This window comes from Vipera ursinii, assembly GCF_947247035.1.
Source record: "Vipera ursinii genome assembly, chromosome: 5".
Taxonomy (NCBI): Eukaryota; Metazoa; Chordata; class Lepidosauria; order Squamata; family Viperidae; genus Vipera; species Vipera ursinii.
The window spans coordinates 1,540,238-1,566,143 of NC_139518.1; the positions used below are offsets into that span (position 1 = coordinate 1,540,238).

At 49.7% G+C, this 25,906-nt stretch overlaps 1 protein-coding gene across 6 annotated transcripts in view; it reads right to left on the bottom strand.

The window, feature by feature from the left end:
* Positions 1 to 25,906, bottom strand: part of TP63 (tumor protein p63) — a gene marked incomplete at its 3' end in the record, with an annotated part of 133,249 nt that overhangs the window by 14,438 nt on the left and 92,905 nt on the right. For 4 of the 6 annotated variants that reach the window (XM_083363964.1, XM_083363961.1, XM_083363962.1 and 1 more), the window contains 6 exons: positions 17,727 to 17,913; positions 16,623 to 16,738; positions 14,231 to 14,340; positions 12,993 to 13,129; positions 10,304 to 10,386; positions 8,436 to 8,578 (listed from right to left, as the gene is read on the bottom strand). In XM_083363964.1, coding sequence (XP_083220090.1) covers positions 8,436 to 8,578; positions 10,304 to 10,386; positions 12,993 to 13,129; positions 14,231 to 14,340; positions 16,623 to 16,738; positions 17,727 to 17,913 — 776 coding nt within the window. Of the gene's footprint in view, positions 1 to 3,471; positions 3,843 to 8,435; positions 8,579 to 10,303; positions 10,387 to 12,992; positions 13,130 to 14,230; positions 14,341 to 16,622; positions 16,739 to 17,726; positions 17,914 to 25,906 lie in introns of those variants that run through there. The other 2 variants (XM_083363965.1, XM_083363966.1) reach the window with 2 other exon arrangements.

Sequence of the window (25,906 nt, forward strand, 5' to 3'; positions counted from 1 at the left end):
AGGTGGCTTACAATAATTCAGTACATAGCAGCACCGGCTACACTCCTTTCCGTGTAGCCACAGGGAAAGATTTCAACCCCATCCCGGAATACCCTCAAGTTACCCTCCGCTTCCCAGACTCTCGATCAGTGGGTGAGGGGTTGGGAAGAAGTTTGGAAAATATGGTGGCCTTAAAAATATCTTTGAGACTGTTCTGTACCAGCCTGCAGAAAAGGCAGGGACAACCCCTTTTACAAGAAGGCAAGAGGCTGGAATTACGCCTGCCAAATTTATTACCACAAAAACAAATGGAACAAGACAAACCAAGGAACAGGAGCTTTAAGAAACATGAACTATACAAGCGGTTGCCTTCAGCAAACCAGCCCTCCCACACATTCCCCTTATATAGAGTTCAGGGTGTGGCTTCTCTCTGCCTCCTTCCGAGGAGCCCCATTGCCTTCCTCTGTTTACTCCTGATTGACTGCCTCCTGCGTCGGGCATCCTTGAACAGGGCCAGCTGTGGGTCATCTTCATCCACACTGTCAGGCTCACACAGCTGGATCTCCGTGGTGACCAAGTGGGAGGGGCCTGGCTGAGGGCTCTCATCAGCAAGGTCTTCAACACCCCCCTCCTCCTCTGAGTCGTCCGACCCAACTGCCGAACCCACAGGCTGACCCTGAATCACAACAGAGACCTACGAAAAGCAAGCTGACAAAAAGAGAGCTCGCCAAAGGACATTCCAAGTTGGGGAAAAGGTCTATTTGTCGACCAAATACTTACGCCTTAAACTACCCGATAAGAAATTGGGACCGAAATTCTTGGGGCCTTTCCCCATTGTGAGAATCATCAACCCGGTCACAGTGACATTGAAACTCCCCAGACTTTGGGGGAAAATTCACCCGGTGTTCCATTGCAGCTTGCCGAAACCTTTTCGAACCTCCACTTTAAGACCTCCCCCTAAGAAGGTACCCGGACCCCTCGTGGTAGCGGGTCAGACCCATTACGAAGTGAAACGTATCCTTGACTCTAGAATCTTTTAAGGGAAAATTGCAGTACCTAGTACAGTGAAAGGGTTACCCATTTTCTGAAGCCACTTGGGTGAAATCTACTGATGTGAAAGCTGACAGGTTTTATGAGAAACGCCCCAACAAACCAAAAGCCAGTTCCTAACTTGTGTTTTGTTTGCATTACAGGATCTGAACTTTTTCTAAGGGGGGGGCGGATGTCAATGCTGCTAACATCGAATGTTATTGCTTGACAAGAGATGAAGAAGGAGCCATTTCATATGTTCAACTTGTGTATTGCTTTAAGACTAGTGTATTGCTTTAGTTTAAGGTTAGGAGGGGGGGAGGAGTAGGAATGCACCTTCAAGGCCATTTGTCTCTCTAAAGAAGATAAGGCTTTGGCGGGTCTTCTAACGGAAGGGAAACTGATTCTTTAAATTAATTGGAGAGTATGATTAATGACAATATTAGAAAGGTGGAGAATTTGCGTTTTAATATATTGCGCAAGGGGGAGGAGATTTCAGATTCCAGCTTCCTTCGAGCAAGCCTTTGCCGGTGTATTAGGCTGAATAAAGGACTTTTAAGGTGAACAGTGCCTCAGAGTCACTCGCAAAGCCCAGACGTTGGAAACTTGACACAGTCAACTTAACCCAACCTTCGCGTCTGGACCCGGCCTTTCATCCCATCTGATCTTTGCTCCATTTAGTGAGGGCATCCGGGCAACCAAGACGGACCAACGGCACCGCTCACAATCCAGACAGACATCCCATCTTGGACCTCTGAAGGCTTTGCTCCGTGCACGGCCCTCGTGGGAAGGAAGGTCTCCATCTGGATAAGGACTCAATCTGGCGACAAAAGGGGGGACGTAGGGGGGGCAGGACCCACCGAAGGAGATCGGTTTCAGCCTAAATCTGCGTTTTGAAGTTGTTCTCGAACTCGCAGCCAACCTGTTTTGTCCATTTCTTTACTGGAAAGGGGGGGGGGAACCAATCAGATGCTACATCTCAGAAGACCCCCCCTCCATCCTTCCAAATCTCGGGCTGCCTTGAAGTCAGGGCCAATCCAAGGCCACGGCTCAAATTTCTTCCTCCTTGCACTGCCCCGGGGACCCCCGACTCGTGCCAGGGACCAGATTCCTCCTGTCCAAGCCTCGGTCTTAGCTGACTTGTGTTAACCGATTGCATTAACCTTTTTTATTATTATTATTTTGGCCTTTTTGTATATATTTAGCGTAGCCTGCACCATCAGTGGGTTTTATGCCAGTCGCCTTAATATTTGGGTTTCAAACGTGCTTATCTCTAAAGCAGGGGTCCTCAACCTTGGCCGCTTTAAGACTTGCGGACTTCAACTCCCAGAATTCCCCAGCCAGCCATGGCTATGACTTTCCTCCGGCCTCCTAGAGTGGAGAGACTACAGCGAAAGGGATTATAGGAGAGTAAGCAGGCCACAGTGGGGGTACACATCTAAGAGAACGCATTAGGATCAGGGAATTCTGGGAGTTGAAGTCCACAAGTCTTAATGTTGCCAAGGTTGGAGACCCCTGCCCTAGAAGACAGGGAATTCTGATTCTTCAACCTCAATGCTGCAAAAAAGGGACGCCGCCCTGATTTCACTCCGGTTTTACGGAACTGAACGTCTTTATTTAATTTCGCAACCAAGGTTTCAGCAATCAAACACCGTGCGCTTCTCAGCTCTATCCCACACTCTGTCTGGGTGTGGTAGCACACATCGGAGAGGGGGGAGGGGGAGACAACAACGCAACAACAGCACATCAAAAGCCATTTCTCAACCTTCCTCTAACGCATGAGCAGATGATGTCGGAAGGTGTGGACACAGCCTGGATCTGCAGCCGTAATCTCTCATGGACTCGGATGGGCTGCAGCCACGGGGAAATCCAGATGTGTCTGCCGAAGCTTTTGGGCCACCAAGGTCGAAGAGTTGCGAACGGCAAGAGGCCATCCAAGGAAAAAAACATTTATCTACAATTTCTCTGCCCGCAGAAATGCTCTCTTCGTATTTTTTTTATAGTTTACTAGTCCCTGACCAGCATTTAACCCGCAGGCGGATTTGCAATCCGAGTTTCCAAGAGGTCATCTAGGTTAAAACGGCAGCCCTCTTACAAGAGGGGGAGGGATACCACACCACCCATCTCCCACCTACTCTACAACACGGTCTTTTCAGCAGTTCCAAAGAAAAAGGGAAAAAAAAGAGCCAGGCCCATTTGCACTCTTGATTCAGGTGACCCAGAGGCGGCAGGTAAACCTCCAAGCGGCCTCAATAAGTCTCAGGAAGAGGATCAATGACCAGAGGACTGCAAAGAATCAAAATCCTTGAAGCTTCTCAGAGGGGAAGCGAAACGTCTTCAAGGAGAGACTCAGAGGAGCTGCCTCTTGGAAAGGCACCTTCGGGAGAATCCGAGTTTCCATTCCTTTCTTAAGCCCCGTTTTAAGGAATTCTGGGTAAAGCGAGTCCTCTTCAGAGGAAACGTCTCAGGGTCTTCACGCCTCTCCTGAAAGCGGCTGACGTCGCAGGATAAGGGCCAATCCAGATCTGGTGCGACGGAAACTAGAGACGTAGAAGCCGAAGGAGTATCAGGAGGCCATGACGGCACCCTTGGCCATCTGCCCAGACCCGATCGGCCACTTTGCCTGGCTACACCTCAAAAGTTATTTTTGTCCCCCACCCCGATGAAAGAGTTTGGACAAGTAAAAAAACAAAAAACTCCTCCATCTCCTTCAAACCGGTTGGTTTTAGGAAGGAAAGGCCGAGTTGAGACGGCTGGAATGTCTGGAAGTGGCCTCGCGTCTTTGGGGAAGGTCCCTCCGGGCTCCTGGGCTCCTGAAGCAGGCCGAGAGGAGACTGCGAAGAAGGAAGGAAGGAAGGAAGGAATCGGAGGAGAGACAGGCGTGAAAATGAAGCAGGAGGAGGAGGAGGAGGAGAGGGAGAGGGGAAACACAGAATGCGGAAGGCAGAATAAGCGAGCTGGAAGGGACCTTGGGGGTCAATGGAGAGGGAAGGGGAGAGGGAGGAGAGAGAGAGAGGGAGGGAGAGGAAAGACAGGAGAGAGGGAGAGGATGGGGAAAGGAGAAGAGAGGGACAAGTTGGGGAGAGGAGAGGGGAGAGGGAGGGGGAGAGGGAAGAGAGAAGAAAGGGAAGAGAGAGAAAGAGAGAGGAAAGAGGGAGAGGATGGGGAAAGGAGAGGGGAGGAATGTTGGGGAGAGGGAAGGGAAGAAGAGAGGAGAGGACAGGACAGGGAGAGGGAGAGAGGAGGGACAGGAGAGGAAAGAGGGGAGAGGGAGGAGAGAAGAAAGGGAAGAGAGAGAGAGGGAGGAAGAGGAAAGAGAGGAGAGAGGGAGAAGATGGGGAAAGGAGAAGAGAGGGACAAGTTGGGGAGAGGAGAGGGGAGAGGGAGGGGGAGAGGGAAGAGAGAAGAAAGGGAAGAGAGAGAAAGAGAGGAAAGAGGGAGAGGATGGGGAAAGGAGAGGGGAGGAATGTTGGGGAGAGGGAAGGGAAGAAGAGAGGAGAGGACAGGACAGGGAGAGGGAGAGGAGGGACAGGAGAGGAAAGAGGGAAGGGGAGAGGGAGGAAAAGGAAGAGAGAGAGAGAGAGGGAGGAAGAGGAAAGAGAGGAGAGAGGGAGAGGATGGGGAGAGGAGAGGGGAAAGGGAGGGGAAGAAGGGAGAGGACAGGACAGGGAGAGGGGAGGGACAGGAGAGGAAAGAGGGAAGGGGAGAGGGAGAAGAAAGGGAAGAGAGAGAAAGAGAGAGGAAAGAGAGGAAGGAGGGAGAGGATGGGGAAAGGAGAGGGGAGGGATGTTGGGGAGAGGGAAGGGAAGAAGGGAGAGGGAGAGGGAGAGGAAAGGGGCAGGAGAGGAGAGAGAGGGAAGGAGAGAGGAAGTAGAGAAGGGAAGAGAGAAAGGGACAGGAGAGGGAGATCATGGGGAAAGGAGAGTAGAGGAACGTTGGGGAGAGGGAGGGGAAGAAGAGAGAGGGAGAGGAGAGAGGGAGGTAACGGGACAAGGAGAGGGAGAGAGGGAAGGGGAAAGGGACAGGTGAGGAGAGGAGAGGGGAGAGAGAGGGAGGGGAGGGGAGGAGAGGAGAGGGAAGGGGAGAGAGACGGAGGGGGAGAGGAGAGAGGAAGAAGAAAGGAGAGAGGGAGAGGGAGAGAGGGGAGGATGGAGACAGGGAGAGAGAGAGGGAGAGGGAGAGGACTGCGTGATCACCGGGAGCAGCTGAGCTTCCACTCCCTTCCAAGGCTTTCCCTCCAAACCTGGCACAGAAAGGCAGGAGCGGCTGAAAAGGACCCCTTCCCTGCTGTCGCTGCGGGCACCGGGATGAGTTGGAGCTAACGCAAAAATCACACTTCCGCCACGTCAAGGAGGCCAAAGAGGGATGGATCCTCCTCCTCCTCCTCCTCCTCCTCCGTTTCCTTCTTGGGAAAGGAAGAAGTAAATCCCAGAGGATTAAAAAAAAAACACAAAAAAAAACGGATCTAACGCCGCCGTCTTTCAATTTTGGCCTCTTGGATGGCCCTGAAGGATGAGAAGGCAAGTTTTTTTTGGGGGGTGGGCTCTGCTCCCTGGGTAAGACAGCGGCACCCCAATGCTTCCCGTGGACGTTAAGCAGCCGCGGAAAGCAGCGTCTGCGCTGAAACACGAGGCAGCGATCCGCCTCGGACTCCCGGTGATCAGGCGTGGACCAGAGTGCGGAAAGGAAAGCCAGGACAGGATCATGGCCATGCCCCAAAATGCTTCAACGAAGAGCTTTTCTTTCTTCTACTCCAAAGCAAGCATCAAACTCTGCAGACGCAGGAAGCTTCTTCGAACGCCCCCCCCCCCATGCACGGGCCTTGCATGCAGAAGGACCCCCATCTTCATAGCACCCACAAGATGCCACGTCCATGCCGATTACACCCCCGCGGAGGCCGCAGCTGAGGGCAAAACATCCGTAATGTTGGTTTCTTGCCTGGAACTCTTCCACAGGCTAGATATGCCTAAGGCAGGGGTAGTAGGCCACCTTGGCTCTTTGTTGACTCGTGGACTTCAACTCCCAGAATTCCTCAGCCAGCATGGGGGAACTATGACCCCCTTCATGACTTGCAGACTTCAACTCCCAGAATTCCTCAGCCAGCGTGGGGGAACTATGGCCCCTTCAAGACTCATGGACTTCAACTCCCAGAATTCCACAGCCAGCGTGGGGGAACTATGACCCCCTTCATGACTTGTGGACTTCAACTCCCAGAATTCCTCAGCCAGCAGGGGGGAACTATGGCCCTTTGATGACTCGTGGACTTCAACTCCCAGAATTCCTCAGCCAGCATGAGGGAACTATGGCCTCCTCATGACTCGCGGACTTCAACTCCCAGAATTCCTCAGCCAGCATGGCTCAGCTTGGAAACCTCTCCCTTTCCCCTCAGCGTGGCTGGCTCAGGAATTCTGGGAGTTGAAGTCCACGAATCCCAGAAGAGCCAAGGTTGCCTACCAATGTGATAGGTGGGGCAAAAAGAAGGCTGGAATCCAATTTATCTCCCAGGTTTCTGGAGCTGAGACTTTTGCGTGGCCTCTTTTAGTTCCAGGCTCTGAGTCCAGCCACGGGGAGGGGTCTTCACGGAACTGATAAGCAAGGAATGTGCAGGTGGCCACGAAGGTGAATCAGGCTATGAGCAAACCACACGGTACACAGACGCTTCTACTTCCTCCAGTTTTTCACCTTTTATGCGTAAGCGCAATCATTCATTTCCCCTGCCAAACCCAGCTATCCAGGCCTTGCAACACGCTCACGATCAGATCCACATCTTTGCTGCATCTGGCAGCGTACCGTGTGTGTGTGTGTTTGTGTGTGTGTGTGTGTGTGTGTGTACACAGATAGTCCTTGACTTATGGCAGTTTAATGACTGAAGTTACGACACTGAAAAAAGTGGCTTAAAAAGATGCTTATGCAGCATCTCCATGATCACATGAGAGAAGAGCAAGCAAGATGATCAGGGGACTGGGGGCTAAAAGATACAAGGAACGGTTGCAGGAATTGGGTATGTCCAGTTTAATGAAGAGAAGGACCAGGGGATGACATGATAGCAGTGTTCCAGTCTCTCAGGGGCTGCCCCAAAGAAGAGGGAGTCAAGCTCTTCTCCAAAGCGCCCAAAGGCAGGACAAGAAGCCACGGATGGAAACTCGTCAAGGAGAGAAGCAACCTGGAACTAAGGAGAAACTTCCTGACAGTGAGGACAACTGGCAAGGGTTGGACTAGGACCTCCAAAATCCCTTCCAACATCATCATCATCATCATTATATTACTATTACTACTACTACTACTACTACTACTACTACTATTATTATATTATTATATTATTATTATTATTATTATTATTATTATTATTATTATTATTATTATTATTATTATTATTATTATTATTATTATTATTATCCTGCCTCCAGAAGCTGTGAATGCTCCAACACTGGAAGTTTTAAGAAGAGACTGGACAGCCATTTGCCTGAAATGGTATAGGGTCTCCTGCCTGAGCAGGGGGTTGGACTAGATGACCTCCAAGGTCCCTTCCAAGTTTATTATTATTATTGTTGTTATTATTATTACTATTATTACTAATATTATTATTATTATGTGAGAACAAAGAATGACTAGAAATCCCGAAGGTGTTTTTTTTTTCCAAGAGGCAACTGGACTTCCTCTGTTTTTCCTGAAAGACGTTTCGCTTCTCATCCAAGAAGCCCTCTTCAGTTCTCATCCACCTTCTTCAGAACTGGAGAAGCTGCTTGGATGAAGGAGCGAAACACCTTCCGGGGAAAAACAGTTGTCGTTTGAAAAAGCACCTTTGGGGACAGCCAGGACCTGGATGACGGGGAACCTCCGTAGACGTTTAATCAGTGGAACCGCCTGTCTCCAGAAGTTGTGGGTGCTCCACGCCAGGGGAGGCTTTTAAGAAGAGATTGGACCACCATTTGTCCAAAAAGGTGTCGGTTTTTTATTGCGGTGAGCAGCGGGTTGGACTAGATGACCTCCAAGGTCCCTTCCAGCTCCGTTAGTCTCCCCTCAACCAATGCTGGAAAAATGGCTCGTTTCTTCAGACGGGAGACGGACCCCACGGTTGAAAGGTTCCTCACCCCTTTCCTACCAGCATGCGTCTACATGACCTCAAAGGGTCTCAGCCACACACACACACACACACACACACACACACACACCAAACCAAGGCAAGTGGGACCTCCTAGCCCAGGGGTAGGCAACCTCGGCTCTTTTATGACTCATGGACTTCAACTCCCAGAATTCCTGAGTCAGCACAGCTCATGGGAATTGAAGTCCATGAGGCATAAAAGAGCCGAGGTTGCCGAAACACACCACGAACAACCAACACGCCGCAGCAACCAGTGCTAGTAAAGGAAAGGAGGTCCTTGTGCAAGGCAGGCGCAGCCCGAAAAGTCGCAACTGGCGGGACTCACTGTTTCTGCAGCAAATGTTGGTGTTGCTGTTGTTGTTGTTGCTGCTGGCGGTAAGTCTCAATTGTGTGCTGGGGGAGGAACTGCATGAGCTCCAGAGACTCCTTGATCTTCAGCAGCATCTCGTAGGTCTCCCGGCCACGGACCTGAGCCAAGAGGAGGGGGAAAGGCGTGAAGGAGGAGCCCAGGGCAGAAGACACCAAGCGCCGCGTCCCGAACCCTCTTCCTGGTCACCACGTCTGCCGCTTGGGGTCCTCCAGATTTCCAGAGGCCTAACTCTGAGTGGATGGAGGACACCAAGAACGTTGTCCTCTAGTGATGATGTTCCCTAGTTGGCTCATGAAACGTCTGCGAGAAAGCCACCCAGCTAAGAGATCACTAATGACCCCACCATCCTCCTCCTCCTCCTCCTCTTCTCCATACACCTCATTCCATTCTAGCCCTGATGATGTTGCCTAGTGGGGTCATGAAACGTCTGCAAGAAAACCACCCAGCTCACGAGAGCATCAAGGACCCCACAGTCCTCCTCCTCCTCCTCCTCTTCTCCACTCACCTCATTCCATTCTAGCCCTGATGATGTTGCCTAGTGAGGTCATGAAACGTCTGCAAGAAAACCACCCAGCTCACGAGAGCATCAAGGACCCCACAGTCCTCCTCCTCCTCCTCCTCCTCCTCCTCCTCCTCTTCTCCACTCACCTCATTTCATTCTAGCCCTGATGATGTTGCCTAGTGAGGTCATGAAACGTCCACAAGAAAACCACCCAGCTCAGAGAGCATCAAGGACCCCACAGTCCTCCTCCTCCTCCTCCTCCTCTTCTCCACACACCTCATTCCATTCTAGCCCTGATGATGTTGCCTAGTGAGGTCATGAAACGTCCGCAAGAAAACCACCCAGCTCACGAGAGCATCAAGGACCCCACAGTCCTCCTCCTCCTCCTCCTCCTCCTCCTCTCCACAAATCCCACTCCTTTCTATCACTGATGATGTTCCCTACTTGGGTCATGAAACATCTGCAAGGAAACCACCCAGCTCAGAGAGTACCAAGGACCCCACAGTCCTCTTCCTCCTCTTCTCCACACACCTCATTCCATTCTAGCACTGATGATGTTGCCTAGTTGGGTCATGAAACGTCTGCAAGGAAACCCCCCAGCTCAGAGAGCACCCAGGGCCCCACAGTTCAACTCCGAACAAAAAATATCCTTTTTCTATCCAAAAGGTCCTTCAACAGATGAACTATCTTTCAGCCTGGGGACCTCATGTCCACATCTACACTGTCCTTTTGGTGGCCCTATGGAAACTGTCCTCTCCCGCCTTCTCCAAGGATGTTCTTCAGACTTCCTCAACATACGTGGTACAGCCATGAGATTTCCAGGTTGTTGGGGACCCAGACTGTTGGGGGGGAGGGGGCCGATAGGCTGACCCTGTAAACCGCTTAGAGGGGGGCTGTAAAGCACTGTGGAGCGGTATATAAGTGCTACTGCTTTTCTCCCATCCAAAATCTCACCAGGTCTGGCCCCGATTAGCTCTCCGAGAGAAGTTTAGCTCAACGTGTCCAAAAACTCAGGAGACACCACATTTTGAGTGCCTAGCCAAAACCTCTAATCCTCATTCCTTCCTCCCTTCAAAGTCTCCAGTCAGGAAAGGGGTAGGCCACGTTCTGGAGACCCCATGCATGGAAGGGGTGGGTGGGGTCTTGCTTCCAACCTTCCTAGATTCTGGACACAAAGCAACTCAGAAGCACAGGAGAGGTTCTCAGGACTTCCAAGGTTTGAAAGCTTTGCTGGGGCCAAAAAAACCCTCAAGGTGTCATCCTCCCAACCGCAGGGAAGTGAGCACCTGGACATTTTTACACAAGTCCTGGTCCTGCTTACCGGGAGATACAGGAGTTCATCGTCCGGGTTACGTCTTTTCTTGACCGAGGTCATCTGGATGCTGTGCGTGCTCTGCCGGAAAGCTGCCGACGAGAGGAAAACAGAAGAAAGTGACCCAACAGCCTCAAGGGAACGTCAACTTGGACATCTCAATTCGTGGAAGCTGTTGCAATTCTGAGTCCACCTCTGAAGCTAGGAATGAACAAGAGCGTGGAGGCCCACCAAAAGAAGATCTTGGCCAACTGGAAGGCCCATCAGGAAAGAGGAACTCATCTTGACCCAGATGGAGGACCTTCTCCAAGACTCTAGAAAAGAACAAGAGCATGGAGGCCCACCAAGAGAAGATCTTGGCCAACTGGAGGGCCCATCAGGAAAGAGGAACTCATCTTGACCCAGATGGAGGACCTTCTCCAAGACTCTAGAAAAGAACAAGAGCATGGAGGCCCACCAAGAGAAGATCTTGGCCAACTGGAGGGCCCATCAGGAAAGAGGAACTCAACTTGACCCAGATGGAGGACCTTCTCCAAGACTCAGGATGCTTCGGGCTTCTCTAAAGCACTAGATTCCAGCTGGAGAAACTTACGGAGAAGATTTCTGGCAACAAAGGGACAACCCACCAGAGCTTGGCAGATTGGTGGCTTGGTCCAACTTCCTCGCCATTGCCCACGTGGACTCCAGGCCCTCCTCAGAGATCAACTCCCAGCAAAGTGAAAGTAAAACTGTTCCACCTGGTTGCCAATGTTGGCTGCCACCAGATCACAGGTTTCCAAACTTGGCCACTTTTAAGAATTTTGGACTTCAGCTCCCAGAATTCCCCAACCAGCCAGGCCTGTTTCTGTTTATCCTATCCTGTGGGGTGGAGAGATTGCAGAGAAAGGGATTTGCAAGAGAATAAGCCGGCCACAATGGGGATACACATCAAAAGGAATGTATAGCTGGCTGGAGAATTCTGGGAATTGAACTCCACAAGTCTTAAAGTGGCCACATTTGGAGAGCCCTGCACTAGATCACCAAATCCTCACAGGGAGTCCTCAACTTATGACCACAATGGAGCCTGCCCATTATGGTCGTAAGTCGAGAGAGTTGTAAAGCAGGTCAAACCTTGACTATCCTGATTTTACGACCTATTTTTTTGCAGCAGTCATTAAGCGAACATGACGGTTGTTAAGCAAATCTACTCTTTGCTATTGGATGTTCTGGCCCAAAATGGGAAGTAAAGGTCCAAAAAATGTAAATCAGGGTCACGTGACCGCCGGACGCGGCGAGCAGCCATAAATGCGGGCCAGTTGCCAAGTGCCCAAAATGTGGTCATGTGACTGAGCTGGGGGTGGCCATCAGAACTCCAGAAACAGGTCCTCAGTGCCTTTTGGTGGGAGCTCTGTCATAACTTTGAAGCAATCGGTCGTACTTAGAGGACTGCCTGTATTTCCTCCACCCTGAAACACATCTCGTTGGGAAGCTTGGCTTCTCCTTTCACCTGCCAGAAGCCTTTGGGGAAACCCAGAAAGACGGAAATTATTTCAGCCAGTGGTAACAAGTGGTAGACTGCCCTGACCCACCTATTAACATCTGTCAGCCCTACTTGACATACAGGTAGCTTGTTTTTTGGGGGTGTTTTTTTTTTTTTTAAAAAAGTCCATTTTAAAACCCGGAAAGATAGAAATTGCCCAGCCGTTGGTAGTAAGAGATAGACTGCCCTGACCAACGGAGGCTCTATTAACGTTTGTCAGGCCTAACTGACACCACAGCTTGTTTTTCTTTTTTTCTAAGCCCATTTCAAAACCCCAAAAGATGGAAATTATCTAGTCACTGGTAATAAGAGGTAGACTGCCCTGACCTATGGAGGCTCCATTAAACGTTTGTCGGGCTTAATTAACACCGTAACTTGTGTTATTTTTTTGTTTTTTTGTGTGTGTTTTTTTTTAAAAAAAAAACCATTTCAAACCACAGGCATCTATTTATTTTTTCTTCTGATAAGGAAGTTGGCTCCGTTACCAGCAGGGCGATGGAATTGTTTGCACTGCCTCTTGATCGATGTTGTTATCATCCAGCATTTCACTCTGTGCACACAATCCTACCAGTTCGGGCTGGGTGCGGCCCTTCTATCTCCCGTCGGGCCGACCCTCGAGGGCGCATTCACACATACGCTTAACTTGGTTAGGGAATGGCTTTGGAGGCCACTTTTGGCAAAATGCACCGGATGAACCCCCGGCAACTCAAAACGGGGGAAGGAGACAAGCCAAGAAACATTTAGCCAGGCGGAACTTCAGCCATTTCAGCCCTGACCTGGCCAAGCAGGTCCTGTGAACCAGCCACCAAGCCTGCACATAGCGGTGTTTCTCGGGTTGTGAGGTGGGACAAACCAGGTTAGTGAAATCCGCTTAACCGAGTCAAAAGCTGACCTTCTCCTAAATCAGTGTATTTCAAAGCTGGCCCCTTGAAGATGGGTGGACTTCAACTCCCACAATTCCATAGCCAGGTATGCCTGATTGTTTCCCCCCGCCCATCCGCTGGAGCAGAGAGATCGCAGTGGAAGGGATTGTAAGAGACTAAGCAGGTCGCAGCGAGATACACACCATAAGGAGTGCATTCCGTGCCAAAGGAATTCTGGGAGTTGTAGTCCACCCATCTTCCAGGGGCCAACTTTGAAAAACACTGCAGGGAAGGTGACTGCTTCTCTGCTACTTACGGCGCTTCGTACCATCACCGTTCTTTGTCCCTTCGGAGACCTGTTGTTTCCGAATGCTGTCTTCGTCCGCTTTGCGATCCCGGCCTGGGCAGGCGCAGATCCGAGCCTCAAAGCATCGGCGGCCGAGGACTTGTCCGCTGCAGGGTGAAGCAAAGAAAACCCATCAGCCCCTTGAGACCAGACAGCCACCTCCAGGAATGACTCAAGCAGAAATACGGGTCACCTGGCCAAGCCACGAATTAACCCCGATTGCTATTGATGGGTGTGGGAATTTTCTAGTGAGGGTGTTTTGTGAGAAAGCCAAGTTGTACGTTGCATGAAGCAGATCGGACTGAGATGGATTCACCCTTTGTATAGTTGGTCCTCGACTTACAACCACGACTTAGGTCACAACGGTCGCTAAGCGGGTCACCCACGTGACCGACCCAGTTTTACAATCTCTCCTTGCGGCCGTTGTGAAGCCAACGCCAGGGTCGTTAAGCGAACATCGCGGTCATTCGGCGAGCGCCAGGGTCGTTAAGTGAACACGGCGGTTGTTAAGTGAATCCACTGTTTCCTATGGGGTGCTCTGTCCCCCAAACTGGAAGTAAACGCTCCATTTTGGGGGGGAAATATAGCAAATTGGGTCTCACATCAACTGCGGGACGCTGCAGACAAGTGTAAATGCAGGATGGTTGAAAAGGGAGGGGGGGCAGCCATCCGAACCAGGTCGTACGTTTGAGCCCGTCGTAAGTCGAGGACCACCTGTACATTATAAACACCAGCATCTCTGCTCGGTTAACCTGGGTTTTTATCTTGTTATGTGAATCCAGCCAGAGGGAAGGCATGGAGCCCACGATGCTCAAAACGGGCTCACGGGGCTGGCTGGCTTTGACCGCTGACTGCGAACTCAGCCCTCCCACAGAGCAGCCGGATGCTACTACAGGGAGTCCTCGACTTACGACCACCCAGTTAACCGAGACAGGGGCTAAGTGAGTTTCGCCCCAGTTTGCGACCCTTCTCGCCACGCTTGCCAAGTGAATCGCTGCAGGTTGTTAAATGAGCATCACGCTTGCCGAACGAACCTTTGACTTTGCTTGCCAGGAGGTAGCAAAACGGTGTGTGTGTGTCACATGACCCCGGGAGACGCGGCAACCGTCACGAGTACACGCCAGTTGCCGAGCGCCCTGAGTTTTTTTTGGTTTTTTTTTTCTTTCCCCCAGATTTCCCGCAACCTCCCGCCGTCGCGACCGACTTACTCTCTGGCTTCCAGCGTCACGATGATGAGGATGGGGCGTCTGTTCATGCCGCCGACGCAACTGCTGTTGCACATGAAATTGTACAGGACGGTTGTGAATTCGGTGCCAACCTGGGTGTGGGGGAGAGAAGGAGGAGGAAGCGTTAGGGCTGAATCTCGAGTTACCTGAGAATCACAGCTGTAGGTCCTCACTAATTGCTGGGTGTTGTGACTGCTGATACCACACAAAAGATAGGGGGTTTATCTCTGCACGCACAGAGACACACAAAGACACACACACACCAAGAGACACTGTCCTGCTTTCCTGGATGCTTTAATCCTCTCTTTCACTGGGTTGCACCTAACCAGGTCCCCTGTTTTGGCTAGCACCATAAGGACTAGCAGCAAATTTGAAACTTTACAATGCAGAGGCTTCTTCCTGATTTGTTCATTCGGCATTGGCCAAGATTGGGAAATTGGGAATTTCTGCAAAATCATGGCATAAAGCAGGGGTCTTCAAACTTGGCCCTTTTATGACTTGTGGACTTCAACTCCCAGAATTCCTCAGCCAGCAAAGCTGGCTGAGGAATTCTGGGAGTTGAAGTCCACAAGTCATAAAAGGGCCAAGTTTGAAGACCCCTGGCATAAAGCGTCTTCTTTCCAAGTGGGAAACAGACCGTACCACCACAGGCAGGGGTAAAATCTCTCTCTATATTTTCTATTTTATCTCACAACTTTGAACTTATCTCTGGAGATTATTAAAAATCTTCTCCGCCGGACTTTTGCGGTTGCAAGCCTGCAGCGAGCCTAGCTATTTGGCTCATTTAAGAACCAAGCTTTTCGTGGAATTGACCTTCTTGCAAAAAAATAAAAAAATAAAATGGGTGTATAAATGCACACCGATGTTATTCTCCCGTCTTTACAGTTTATTTATTTGAAGAATGCCCTGCTTTGTGCCAAACGCTCAATTTTTTTTTCCTGCTCAGATGTGCTTCAGACACTTGTACCTCACATTTAAGATGTTTGCATTTGCAAGAAAACTGCTTCTCCACTTCTCTGATGCACGGGGGGGGGGGTGGGTTTGCTGGAGGGGGTGTAGAAGGAGTGGCGGAGTCAAAAGAGGGCTCAGCCTAGAATCCCTACGGAGCCACACGGGAACTGTCCAGCCCCCCCCCCCTTGAGTGCCCCCCTTTGATCCTTAGCCCTGTGCAAGGGCTTTTAGCAACAGATCAGTTTAATGTGGACCTTTCTGGGTGGACCTGGTCTCTTCCACCAGAGAAAATGGGGAGGGAGGGAGGGAGGGGAGGGAAGAAGGAAGGAAGGAAAGAGAGGGAGGGAGGAAAGAGAGAGGGAGGGAGGAAGGAAGGAAGGAAAGAGAGGGAGGGAGGAAAAAGAGAGGGAGTGAGGAAGGAAGGAAGGAAGGAAAGAGAGGGAGGGAGGAAAGAGAAAGGGAGGAAGGAAGGAAGGAAAGAGGGGAAAGAGGGAGGGAGGAAAGAGAGAGAGGGAGGGAGGAAGGAAGGAAGCAAAGAGAGGGAGGAAAGAGAGAGGGAAAGGAAGAAATGAATGAGGAGGGAAGGAGAAAGGAAGGAAAGGGGAATGAGGAGGAAGAGAGGGAGGGAGGAACGAGAGGAAGGAAGGAAGGAAGGAAGGAAGGAAGGAAGGAAGGAAGGAAGGAAGGAAAGAAAGAAAGAAAGAAAGAAAGAAAGAAAAGGGGAGGAAGAGAGGGAGGGAGGAACGAGAGGAAGGAAGGAAGGAAAGAAGGAAGGAAGGAAGGAAGGAAGGAAGGAAGGAAGGAAGGAAGGAAGAAAGAAAGAAAGAAAGAAAGAAAGAAAGAAAGAAAGAAAGAAAGAAAGAAAGGAGGAGGAAGAGAGGGAGGGAGGGAGGAACGAGAGGAAGGGAGGAAGGAAGGAAGGAAGGAAGGAAGGAAGAAAGAAAGAAAGAAAGAAAAAAGAAAGAAAGAAAGAAAGAAAGAAAGAAAGAAAGAAAGAAAAGGGGAGGAAGAGAGGGAGGGAGGAACGAGAGGAAGGGAGGAAGAAAGAAAGAAAGAAAGAAAGAAAGAAAGAAAGAAAGAAAGAAAGAAAGAAAGAAAAGGGAAAGAGGAGGAAGAGAGGGAGGGAGGGAGGAACGAGAGGAAGGAAGGAGAGGCGTAGGAGGCGGGGCAGAGCCTGGGGGCGGAGTCAAAAGAGGAATCAGCCTAGGATCCAACGGAGCCACAAGCGAACAAAGTCCAAACTGAATTCTGCGGACTTTTACTGAACTCTCCGCAGGTGCTCAGGGTCAGCTGAGGAGATGCCTGGACAGAGGCTTTTAGCCACAGATCAGCTGAACTGGACCTTCTGGACTTGACCTTTTGCGCAGGAAGAGACCCGGAGTGACCCCTGGGAAGGCCTCCCCCGCCTGCCCGCCCAGCTCACCTGGGGTGGTTCGTAAGGGACCAGGACGCTCTGCCGCCCGGTGATGGGGTCTTCCACATACTGCGCGTGGCTGTTGCCTTCCACGCGGATGAGATGACTGGGAGGAGCAATTTGGCCTGGAAAAAAACAGATGGAAATCATTCCAAAAATTCTATTCCCCCCCCCCCCAGTTCTTCTCCTTGAGTGAACTGCAAATGGAGACCGGTCTCTTTTTTGGCAAACTTGGCTTGAAGGTGCCCAGCCAATCTCCAAACTGAAATACAGGCGGTCCTTGACTTACGACCGCCACAGAGACTACAACATCGGTTGCTCAGTGAGTCGCAGCTGATTTTATGACCTTTTATTGCTGCGGTCATTTTAGCGGATCGTGGGGTTGTCGGCCACGGGACGCTGCAACCTTTGCAAATGCATGTCGGTTGCCAAGCTTCCAATTTTTATTTTTTATCAGGCAGCGAGATGGGCAGCAAACCAATTTAAAAAAAATAAAATGAAATTTAATAAATAAGGAAAGAGAGAAAGGGAAAGAGAAGGAAGGAAGGAAGGAAGGAAGGAAGGAAGGAAGGAAGGAAGGAAGGAAGGAAGGAAGGAAGGAAGGAAGGAAGGAAGGAGGACCAGGGTGTTTTTTTTCAGTGATATTGTAATTTTGAATGGTCACAAAGTGAACAGTCATATAGTTAAAGAGCTCCTAGAATAGAATAGAATAGAAATACAGAATAGAATAGAATAGAATATTGAACAGAACAGAATAGAGGAAGAATAGAATAGAATAGAATAGAATAGAATAGAATAGAATAGAATAGAATAGAATAGAATAGAATAGAATAGAATAGAATAGAATAGAATAGAATAGAATTACAGAATGGAATAGAACAGAATAGAATTACAGAATGGAATAGAACAGAACAGAACAGAACAGAACAGAACAGAACAGAATAGAATAAAAACTTTATTGCCACTTTAAATGTACCTAATCAGCATAGATTAAAATGATATTTCCTTGCCTACTGCTCTCTTGGGGTCTCCTCCTTCAGCAATGGGGCTGGACTAGAGGACCTCCAGGGCTCTCTTCCATACTGCAGACCCTCCCGTCTTCTGCGGACTCACCTTCGTTGAATTCCCGGCTGAGCTCGTGGTTCGGGCAACGCTTGACCACCTCCGTGACGTGCTCGGCCTTCTTGTAGACGGGCATGGCGCGGATGACGGCCCCCTGGGGCGGGGGGGTCATCACCTTGATCTGGATGGGGCAGGTCTTGGCGATCTGGCAGTAGAGCTTCTTCAGTTCGGTCGAGTACTGTGCCCAGAGGGGGTAAAACAAAAGGGGGGGGCACGAAGAGGGTGAAATTTCAAGGCTTGGCTGAGGAGCTGAGCCCCCCCCCCGCCCCACAAGCCTCGTTCACGCCATGCAGAATTCGTATCCACACCCCAGATGCCCAAATACAGGTAGTCCTGACCACCATGTGGATCTCCACCCCTGGAGGCTTTTAAGAAGAGACCGGACAGCCCTTTGTCTGAAATGCCTGAGCAGGGGGTTGGACTAGATGACCTCCAAGGCCCCTTCCAGCTCTGTTGTTGTCGTCGTTATTATCATCATCACTGTTTTTATCATTATCATTATTACTACGATCATTATCATCATTATTCTCATTATTCTCATCATTATTCTCATCATTATTCTCATTATTATTATTATTATTATTATTATTATTATTATTATTATTATTATTGCCTCAAATTTCTCTGGCTAAGTGAGACATTTGTTAAGCGACTTTTGCCCCATTTTGCGACCTTGCTTGCCACGGCTGTGAAGTTGCTCACCCAGTCGTTATGTGAGTCCCGCTTCCCCCTCGCCTTGGCTTGTGAGGAAGGTTGCCAAAGGGGATGGCATCGTGCCGGGGACGCTGCGACCGTCATGAATACAAGTCAGTGGCCAAGCATCTGAATTTTAACCATGTGACCACAGAGGAGGCTGCAACGGTCGTAAGTGTGAAAAACAATCGCAAGTCCCTTGCTCTGGTGCCGTTGTATCTTTGAACAGTCACTGAGTGGACAGTTGTAAGTTGAGGACTTCCTGAATTTCTTCCTATTGCTTGCTGGGTGTAGAGTGCAGATATATCTATATATTTATATGTCTCTCTCTCTCTCTCAGAGATATTTATATTTCTCTCCCCCCTCCCCCCCTCTCATATATATATATATATATATATATATATATATATATATATATATATATATATATATATAAAATCTATCTATCTATATCTATCAATATCTCTGTCTGTCTGTCTATCTATCTATCTATTTATCTATCTATCTAGTCTGTATCTATTTATCTCTGTATCTCTGTATCTATCTATCTCTATCGATCTGTCTGTCTATCTGTCTGTCTGTCTATCTGTCTGTCCATCCATCCATCCATCCATCTATCTATGTCTGTATCTATCTATCTCTGTATCTCTCTCTCTCTCTATCCATCTATCTATCTATCTATCTATCTATCTATCTATCTATCTATCTATCTATCTATCTATCTATCTATCTATCTATCTATCTATGTCTGTATCTATCGATCTCTGTACCTCTGTATCACTGTATCTCTCTGTCTGTCTGTCTGTCTGTCTGTCTGTCTGTCTGTCTATCTATCTATCTATCTATCTATCTATCTATCTATCTATCTATCTATCTATCTATGTCTGTATCTCTGTATCTCTCTGTCTCTCTGTCTCTCTCTCTCTGTCTCTCTCTCTCTGTCTCTGTCTCTCTCTCTCTCTCTCTCTCCTCCAGGATAGGGCTTTGCTTCTGTTTTTATGGATTTTTTTTTAAAAAAATACTTAAATTGCCCAACCGCCAAAGGAGGGCTAGGCAGTGGACAATAAAACACTGTTAAAAGTCAGATTAAAGTCAAATAAAAGAGAAGATGAAAGGAGCAGCCCACAGGGAGGTTGATCAGCAGCCTGGGGAGTGGAGATGGGAGGGGGCCAAAAAAAAAAAGGTGGGCACTCAAAGAGTCCAGTGGACCCAGCAGCTGCTGCCCCGACCCCTCTCAGAGGGCTGGAGGGGAGAAAGGGTTCCCAATCCTGGTCTGGCCCCTTAGATTAAACCAGGATTTGATTCCCCCCAGAGAAGCTGCCACAGTTGGCTAAACAATTGGAAATCCCTTGGAGGGAGGGAGGGAGGGAGGGAGGGAGAGGGAGAAGGGAAGGAAAGGGGGAAGAAGGAAAAAGGAATGATGGAGGGAGGGAAAGAAGGAAGGGAGGGAGGGAGAGGGAGGAGGGGAGGAAAAAGGGAAGAAGGAAGGAAGGAAGGAGGGAGGTTTGGAGGAAGGAATGAAATAGGAGCAAAGAATAAAGGGAGGGAGGGAGGGAGATGGAAATAGGAACAAGGAAAAAAGAGGAAGGGAGGAAGAGAGGAGAAATTGAGGAGGAGAAGGCAAAAGAGAAGGTAGAGAAGGGAAAGGAAAAAAGAGAAGAAGAGAAAGGAATAAGAGAAGAAGAAGGGAACGGAGAAGACAACGAGAAGGAAGGAGGGGAGAAGGAAGGAGGAGGAGGAGGAATGCTGGTGGCGAAGGAGCAGCAGGTGGAGACTGAATGCTCCTGGAGGAAGAGGCGCAGGGGTGGTGCAGCCGAAGAGACGGGGCGGAGGAAACGGAGAAGAAGGACGGAGTGGCGAAAGAAAGGAGGAGAGAGAGGAAGAAGGGGCAGAGGAAACCCACAGGCAGTTTATCTCCGTATGGAGACGGCTCCATAAGCTTCCAAACCTGCCCATAAGGGGGAGAAAAAAAACCCACTCCTGCATGCCACAAACATGCCTTACGATGCCCTCCCCACTCTGCCAGGGGATGCCAAGCCCTCGGAAAGCCCCTGGCCCTTTCCGGGGAACGCCGTGTCTCTTTGCGCCCGGATGCCCGTCCCGGACCAGCCACGGCACACAAAAGGGGCTGGCAGGAACGCGTCGATCCAGCCTCGGGCACCTTGTCCAGATAAGGTCCCTTGGCAGGAGGTGCCCGTGGGCGGGAAGGCGGCAGGCAGCTGGGAAAACACAGCCCCGGGGCCAAGGTGGTTGGACACCCCTTCTTCCCACCCCCACCCCTCCACCCCGGCCAAAAAAATTGGGGGAGTCCCCCCCTGGAGTCGCAAGAACAAAAAGGGGCCCTAACCCTCTTGGCCAAACAAAAACCCACCATCCCGAACCCTTTTTGCTTTCCAAAGTTCGTGGGTGCGGCTGCCCAAAGCCCAGGCATTAAAAACGCCCCCCCTCACGCGTCTTAAGCCGCCTTCTTCTTCTTTTTTTTTTTTGAAGCGCGACAATGTGGGATTGTGCAACCGTCTCTTGTGTGTTTCGTACCCGCAGGCTAAGGATTTAGGCACACAAAAGGTTTACACAGCCTGCGGAAATAGGAGCGTGCCAGGCCGGGCGATTCAGGGAAAAAAAACAAAGAAAAAAAAAAAAGACCAGAAAAAGAAGAACAGAGTGTGTGTGTGTGTGTGTTTGTGTGTGTTGGGGGGGGAAATACAAGGCGCATTGCGACATTCGGAGCAAAGAGGCAACTGATTTCTCTCCCCACCCCACCCCACCCCCAAAAATGGCTTTTTGAAGATGTCCTGGTTGAAAAAAAAAATTATCAGAATGAAAGCAGACAGAGCGGGGCCCACTGTTCATTTTGCCTTAAAAAGAAAAGAAAAACATTGGACAGTCGTTATTTGATAGGAAAAAAAACAGTCCTCGACTTACAAGCATTCATTTAGTGACCGATTCGGAGTTACGACGGCACTGAAAAAAAGGGACTTAGGGCAGGTCCTCGCACTTACAACCAATCCTCACTCTCACGACCATTGCTGCATCCAACTTGCACTGAAAAAAACTGACTGGGAACCTTAAGTGTTGGGAGACACCACCAAGGTCATCCAGTCCACCCCCGCTGTCCAAATGCAAGCGTCCCGAAAGAGATAGACCTCTTGAGTCTTCTCCTCTTCTTCATCCGGTCTGTCTCAGGACAGCCTTTCCGGACATTTTGTGGGAATCCACCTTCCTGGGTCTTCAAATCCTCCTTCCGTGTCCTTCTCTCTGGAAGGGCAGCGAAGAAGTCTTGAACATCTCGAGATCTTTGAAGATAGGTCTCCTACGTCTTCTCTTCTCCAGCCTCAGCCCTTCTGAGGACTTTCTCTCTTCTCCTCACCGTCTTCTGGACCCCTTCCTACATCTCTGCATCCTCCTCCAAGGATGCCGCCAGAAGAAGACCTGGGACTCCACTTGAGGTCCCACCACTGGAGAAGACAATGGAAACATCTGCCACCCACCTCTAGCCCTCTTATTTCATTCTTCGACAAACGGACCAAACTAGTAGACCAGCGGAATGCTGTGGACGTCGTATACTTAGACTTCAGCAAGGCATTTGAGGAAAGTAGACCACAATCTAGTTGGACCGTAAGAAAGGCTGAGCGCCAAAGAATGGAGGACTTTGAACTGTGGTGCTGGAGGAGACTCCTGCGAGTCCCTTGGACTGCAAGGCGATCAAACCGGTCAGTCCTAGAGGAGATCAACCCTGACTGCTCTTTAGAAGGCCAGATCCTGAAGCTAAAACTCAAATCCTTTGGCCACCTAATGAGAAGGAAGGACTCACTGGAGAAGAGCCTCATGCTGGGAAAGGTTGAGGGCAAGAGAAGAAGAGGACGACGGAGAATGCGGTGGCTGGATGGAGTCACTGAAGCAGTAGGTGTGAGCTTAAATGGACTCCAGAAGATGGTAGAGGACAGGAAGGCCTGGAGGAACGCTGTCCATAGGGTCGCGATGGGTCGGACATGACTTTGCAGCTAACAACAACAACAACAACAATAGACCACAATCTACTCCTTGGCAAGCTAGAAAAATGTGGGATAGGCAGCATCACCACCAGATGGATCTGTGGCTGGCTGGCAAAGCGTACTCAGCGAGTAGTCCTCAACGGCACCACATCCACACGGAGAGAAGTAAGCAGTGGGGCACCACAAGGCTCCGTCTTAGGCCCAGTAAACTCTTCAACATCTTCATCCATGACTTTCTAGGAACTTGTGCCTTTCACGTTAGCAACCAGCGCTTGCGAGAACTTTTAAGGAAATATTCAGGTAGTCCTCGACTTACGATGGTAACAAGACCAGGCCTGGAGCGATCATTGTAATTCATGCTGGTCGTTAAGTGGGCCACCGCAGGGCCACGCCTAATTTTACGATCTTTTTTTTTTGAGGCGGTCATTAAGTGAATCTCTATGGTCATTAAGCGAATCTCTATGGTTGTTAAGTGGATCCATTGTCCGCAATGGGCATTTTTGGGGTTGGAAACAGGAAGTATATAAATGGAATAAATGGAATAAAAAAAGGGGAAAAAAACTAAATAATTGGTTTCCGGCAGGAAAAAAAACCCCCAAAACCATAAATTGTGCTCATATGCCTTTTGTGATGCTGCAAATACAGTCCTCAACTTATGACTATATTTGAGCCCAACATTTCCATCGCTGAGCGAGACAGTGGCACCATTTTACGACTTGTCTTGCCACACAGTTGTTAAGTGAGTCACCCAGTTGTTAAATGAGGGTCCCCAAAGGGGGATTGTGGGACCCCACCTCCGGGACACGGCGACCGTCGTAAATGTGAATCAGTTGCCCAGAGTCTGAATTTTGATCACAGGACCCTGGGGAGGCCACAGCAGTTGTTAAGTGTGAAAAACAGTCATCGGTCACTCGTTTCCAATGCTCTTGTGACTCTGAACGGAACTGTTGTAAGTCGAGGACCATCTGCAGCCATAAAGGCAGGCCGGTTGCCGAGTGCCAACAATGTGTTCGCTTAACAGCCACACGAAGGAACGTCAGAACTTCAAATCCGGGTCATAAGTAGCCTGCAGAGGTGCATGGTAACTTTGAATGGTCACTAAGTGGTTAGTCATAAGTCAAGGACCACCTCTATGGCCAAAGGGTTAAGGGCAGGGTTTTTCCTAATTACAGACAGTCCTCTACTTACAACTGTTTAGTTAAGTGACCGTTCAAAGTCACAACAGCACCGGAAAAAGGGACTTGGGGCTGTTTTTCACACTTACGACCGTTGCAGCCTCTCCTGTGGTCACATGATCAAAATTCAGACACTTGTAGATGACCTGCAAGGTCTGTGGGGGAAGCTGAGTTCCCTTTAATGACCAAGCTACTGACTTAAGACAACTGCAGCGATTCGTTTAGCAGCCGAGGCGGAGAAAAGTCACCCGAATGGGGGTGAAACTGAACAAATGTCTCGCTTAACAACATAAATGCTGGCCACCATCGTGGTCGTAAGCCGAGGACCACGTCTCCATCTGAAGGCAGCATCTTTTCCAGTTGTAAGCAGCCCTCAAAAAAAAAACAAAAACCCAGTTAATGACGTGAAGGTGGAGATCCTGTGTTAGTCTTCCTCGTTCAAAAAAAACCCCTAACTCCTTTTTTTTTTCCTCCCAACTTGCAAAAAATGATCCAGAGCATCCCGATCTTTGCAAATTCTCTGGATCGGAATGCCAAGAATCCCGATCTTTGCAAATTCTACGGATCGGGATCCTGAGAATGCCAATCTTTGCAAATTCTCTGGATCGAGATGCCAAGAATGCCAATCTTTGCAAATTCTCTGGATCGGGATCCCAAGCATCCCAATCTTTGCAAATTCTCTGGATCAGGATCCCAAGCATCCCAATCTTTGCAAATTCTCTGGATCAGGATGCCAAGAACCCCGATCTTTGCAAATTCTCTGGATCGGGATCCCGAGCATCCTGATCTTTGCAAATTCTCTGGATCGAGATGCCAAGAATGCCAATCTTTGCAAATTCTCTGGATCGGGATCCCAAGCATCCCAATCTTTGCAAATTCTCTGGATCAGGATCCCAAGCATCCCAATCTTTGCAAATTCTCTGGATCAGGATCCCAAGAACCCCGATCTTTGCAAATTCTCTGGATCGGGATCCCGAGCATCCTGATCTTTGCAAATTCTCTGGATCGAGATGCCAAGAATGCCAATCTTTGCAAATTCTCTGGATCGGGATCCCAAGCATCCCAATCTTTGCAAATTCTCTGGATCAGGATCCCAAGAACCCCGATCTTTGCAAATTCTCTGGATCGGGATCCCGAGCATCCTGATCTTTGCAAATTCTCTGGATCGAGATCCCGAGAATGCCAATCTTTGCAAATTCTCTGGATCGGGATCCCAAGAATGCCAATCTTTGCAAATTCTCTGGATCGGGATCCCAAGCATCCTGATCTTTGCAAATTCTCTGGATCGGGATGCCGAGAATCCTGATCTTTGCAAATTCGGAATGTCGCATCAGGCCAAACACAGGTGCCGCAAGCTGTCCGCAGCTTTTTAGCAGCCTCTGTGGCTGAGTGCATTCCCCACGAGGGACCCACGTGCCACACGCATTTGGCTGCCAGGCCCCCTCCCCCAAAAACACACCTGCTGGGGGGGGGGAAGAAATGGGCCACGTTACACCACTTGGCACCCCTGCAAGTCCCGCAGCCGCCTGGTGTGCACGTCGCAGGCCCGCCGGCCTTGTCTCACACCTGTCTGCTTTTTCAACAACACGCCCCCCCTCCCTCCCGCCCCTCCGTGCACGGCCTGTTGACAAAAAGTGTGCAAGACTCACACGTATCGCAATTCTGGGGATTAAGACGCAAAGGCCGAAGGGAGAGGCGGCCGAAAGACAAGGGGAAGAAAATAATAATAATTAAAAAAGACAATAAAAATGGAAAATTGAAGCCGCCACGCTGTGAGGCTGACCCGCCCAACTCCCCAAGGAATTTGGATTCGACTTTTGGACCATGCAGGACGTCCTCGACTTACGAACGTTGGTTTAGTTGCAGCATCTGTGTGTGTGTGTGTGTGTGTGTGTGTGTGAGAGAGAGAGAGAGAGAGAGAGAGAGAGAGAGAGAGAGAGAGAAAGAGAGAGAGGGAGGGAGGGAGGGAGGGAAGGAGGGAGGGAGAGAGAGAGAGAGAGAGAGAGAGAGAGAGAGAGAGAGAGAGAGAGAGAGAAACGTGATCCTCATTTGGGACCTTCCCAGCAGATATGATCCATTTAAATCAGGGGGTCTCCAACCTTAGCAACTTTAAGACTTGTGGACTTCAACTCCCAGAATTCCCCAGCCAGCAACTACAGAGAAAGGGATTACAAGAGACTATGTAGGCTGGGGGGATTCTGGGAGTTGAAGTCCACAAGTCTTAAAAGCTGCCAAGGTTGGAGACCCCCTGATTTAAACTTACGCAGCGATTTGCTTAAACTGTGACCAGGACGAGCATAAAACCAGCTGC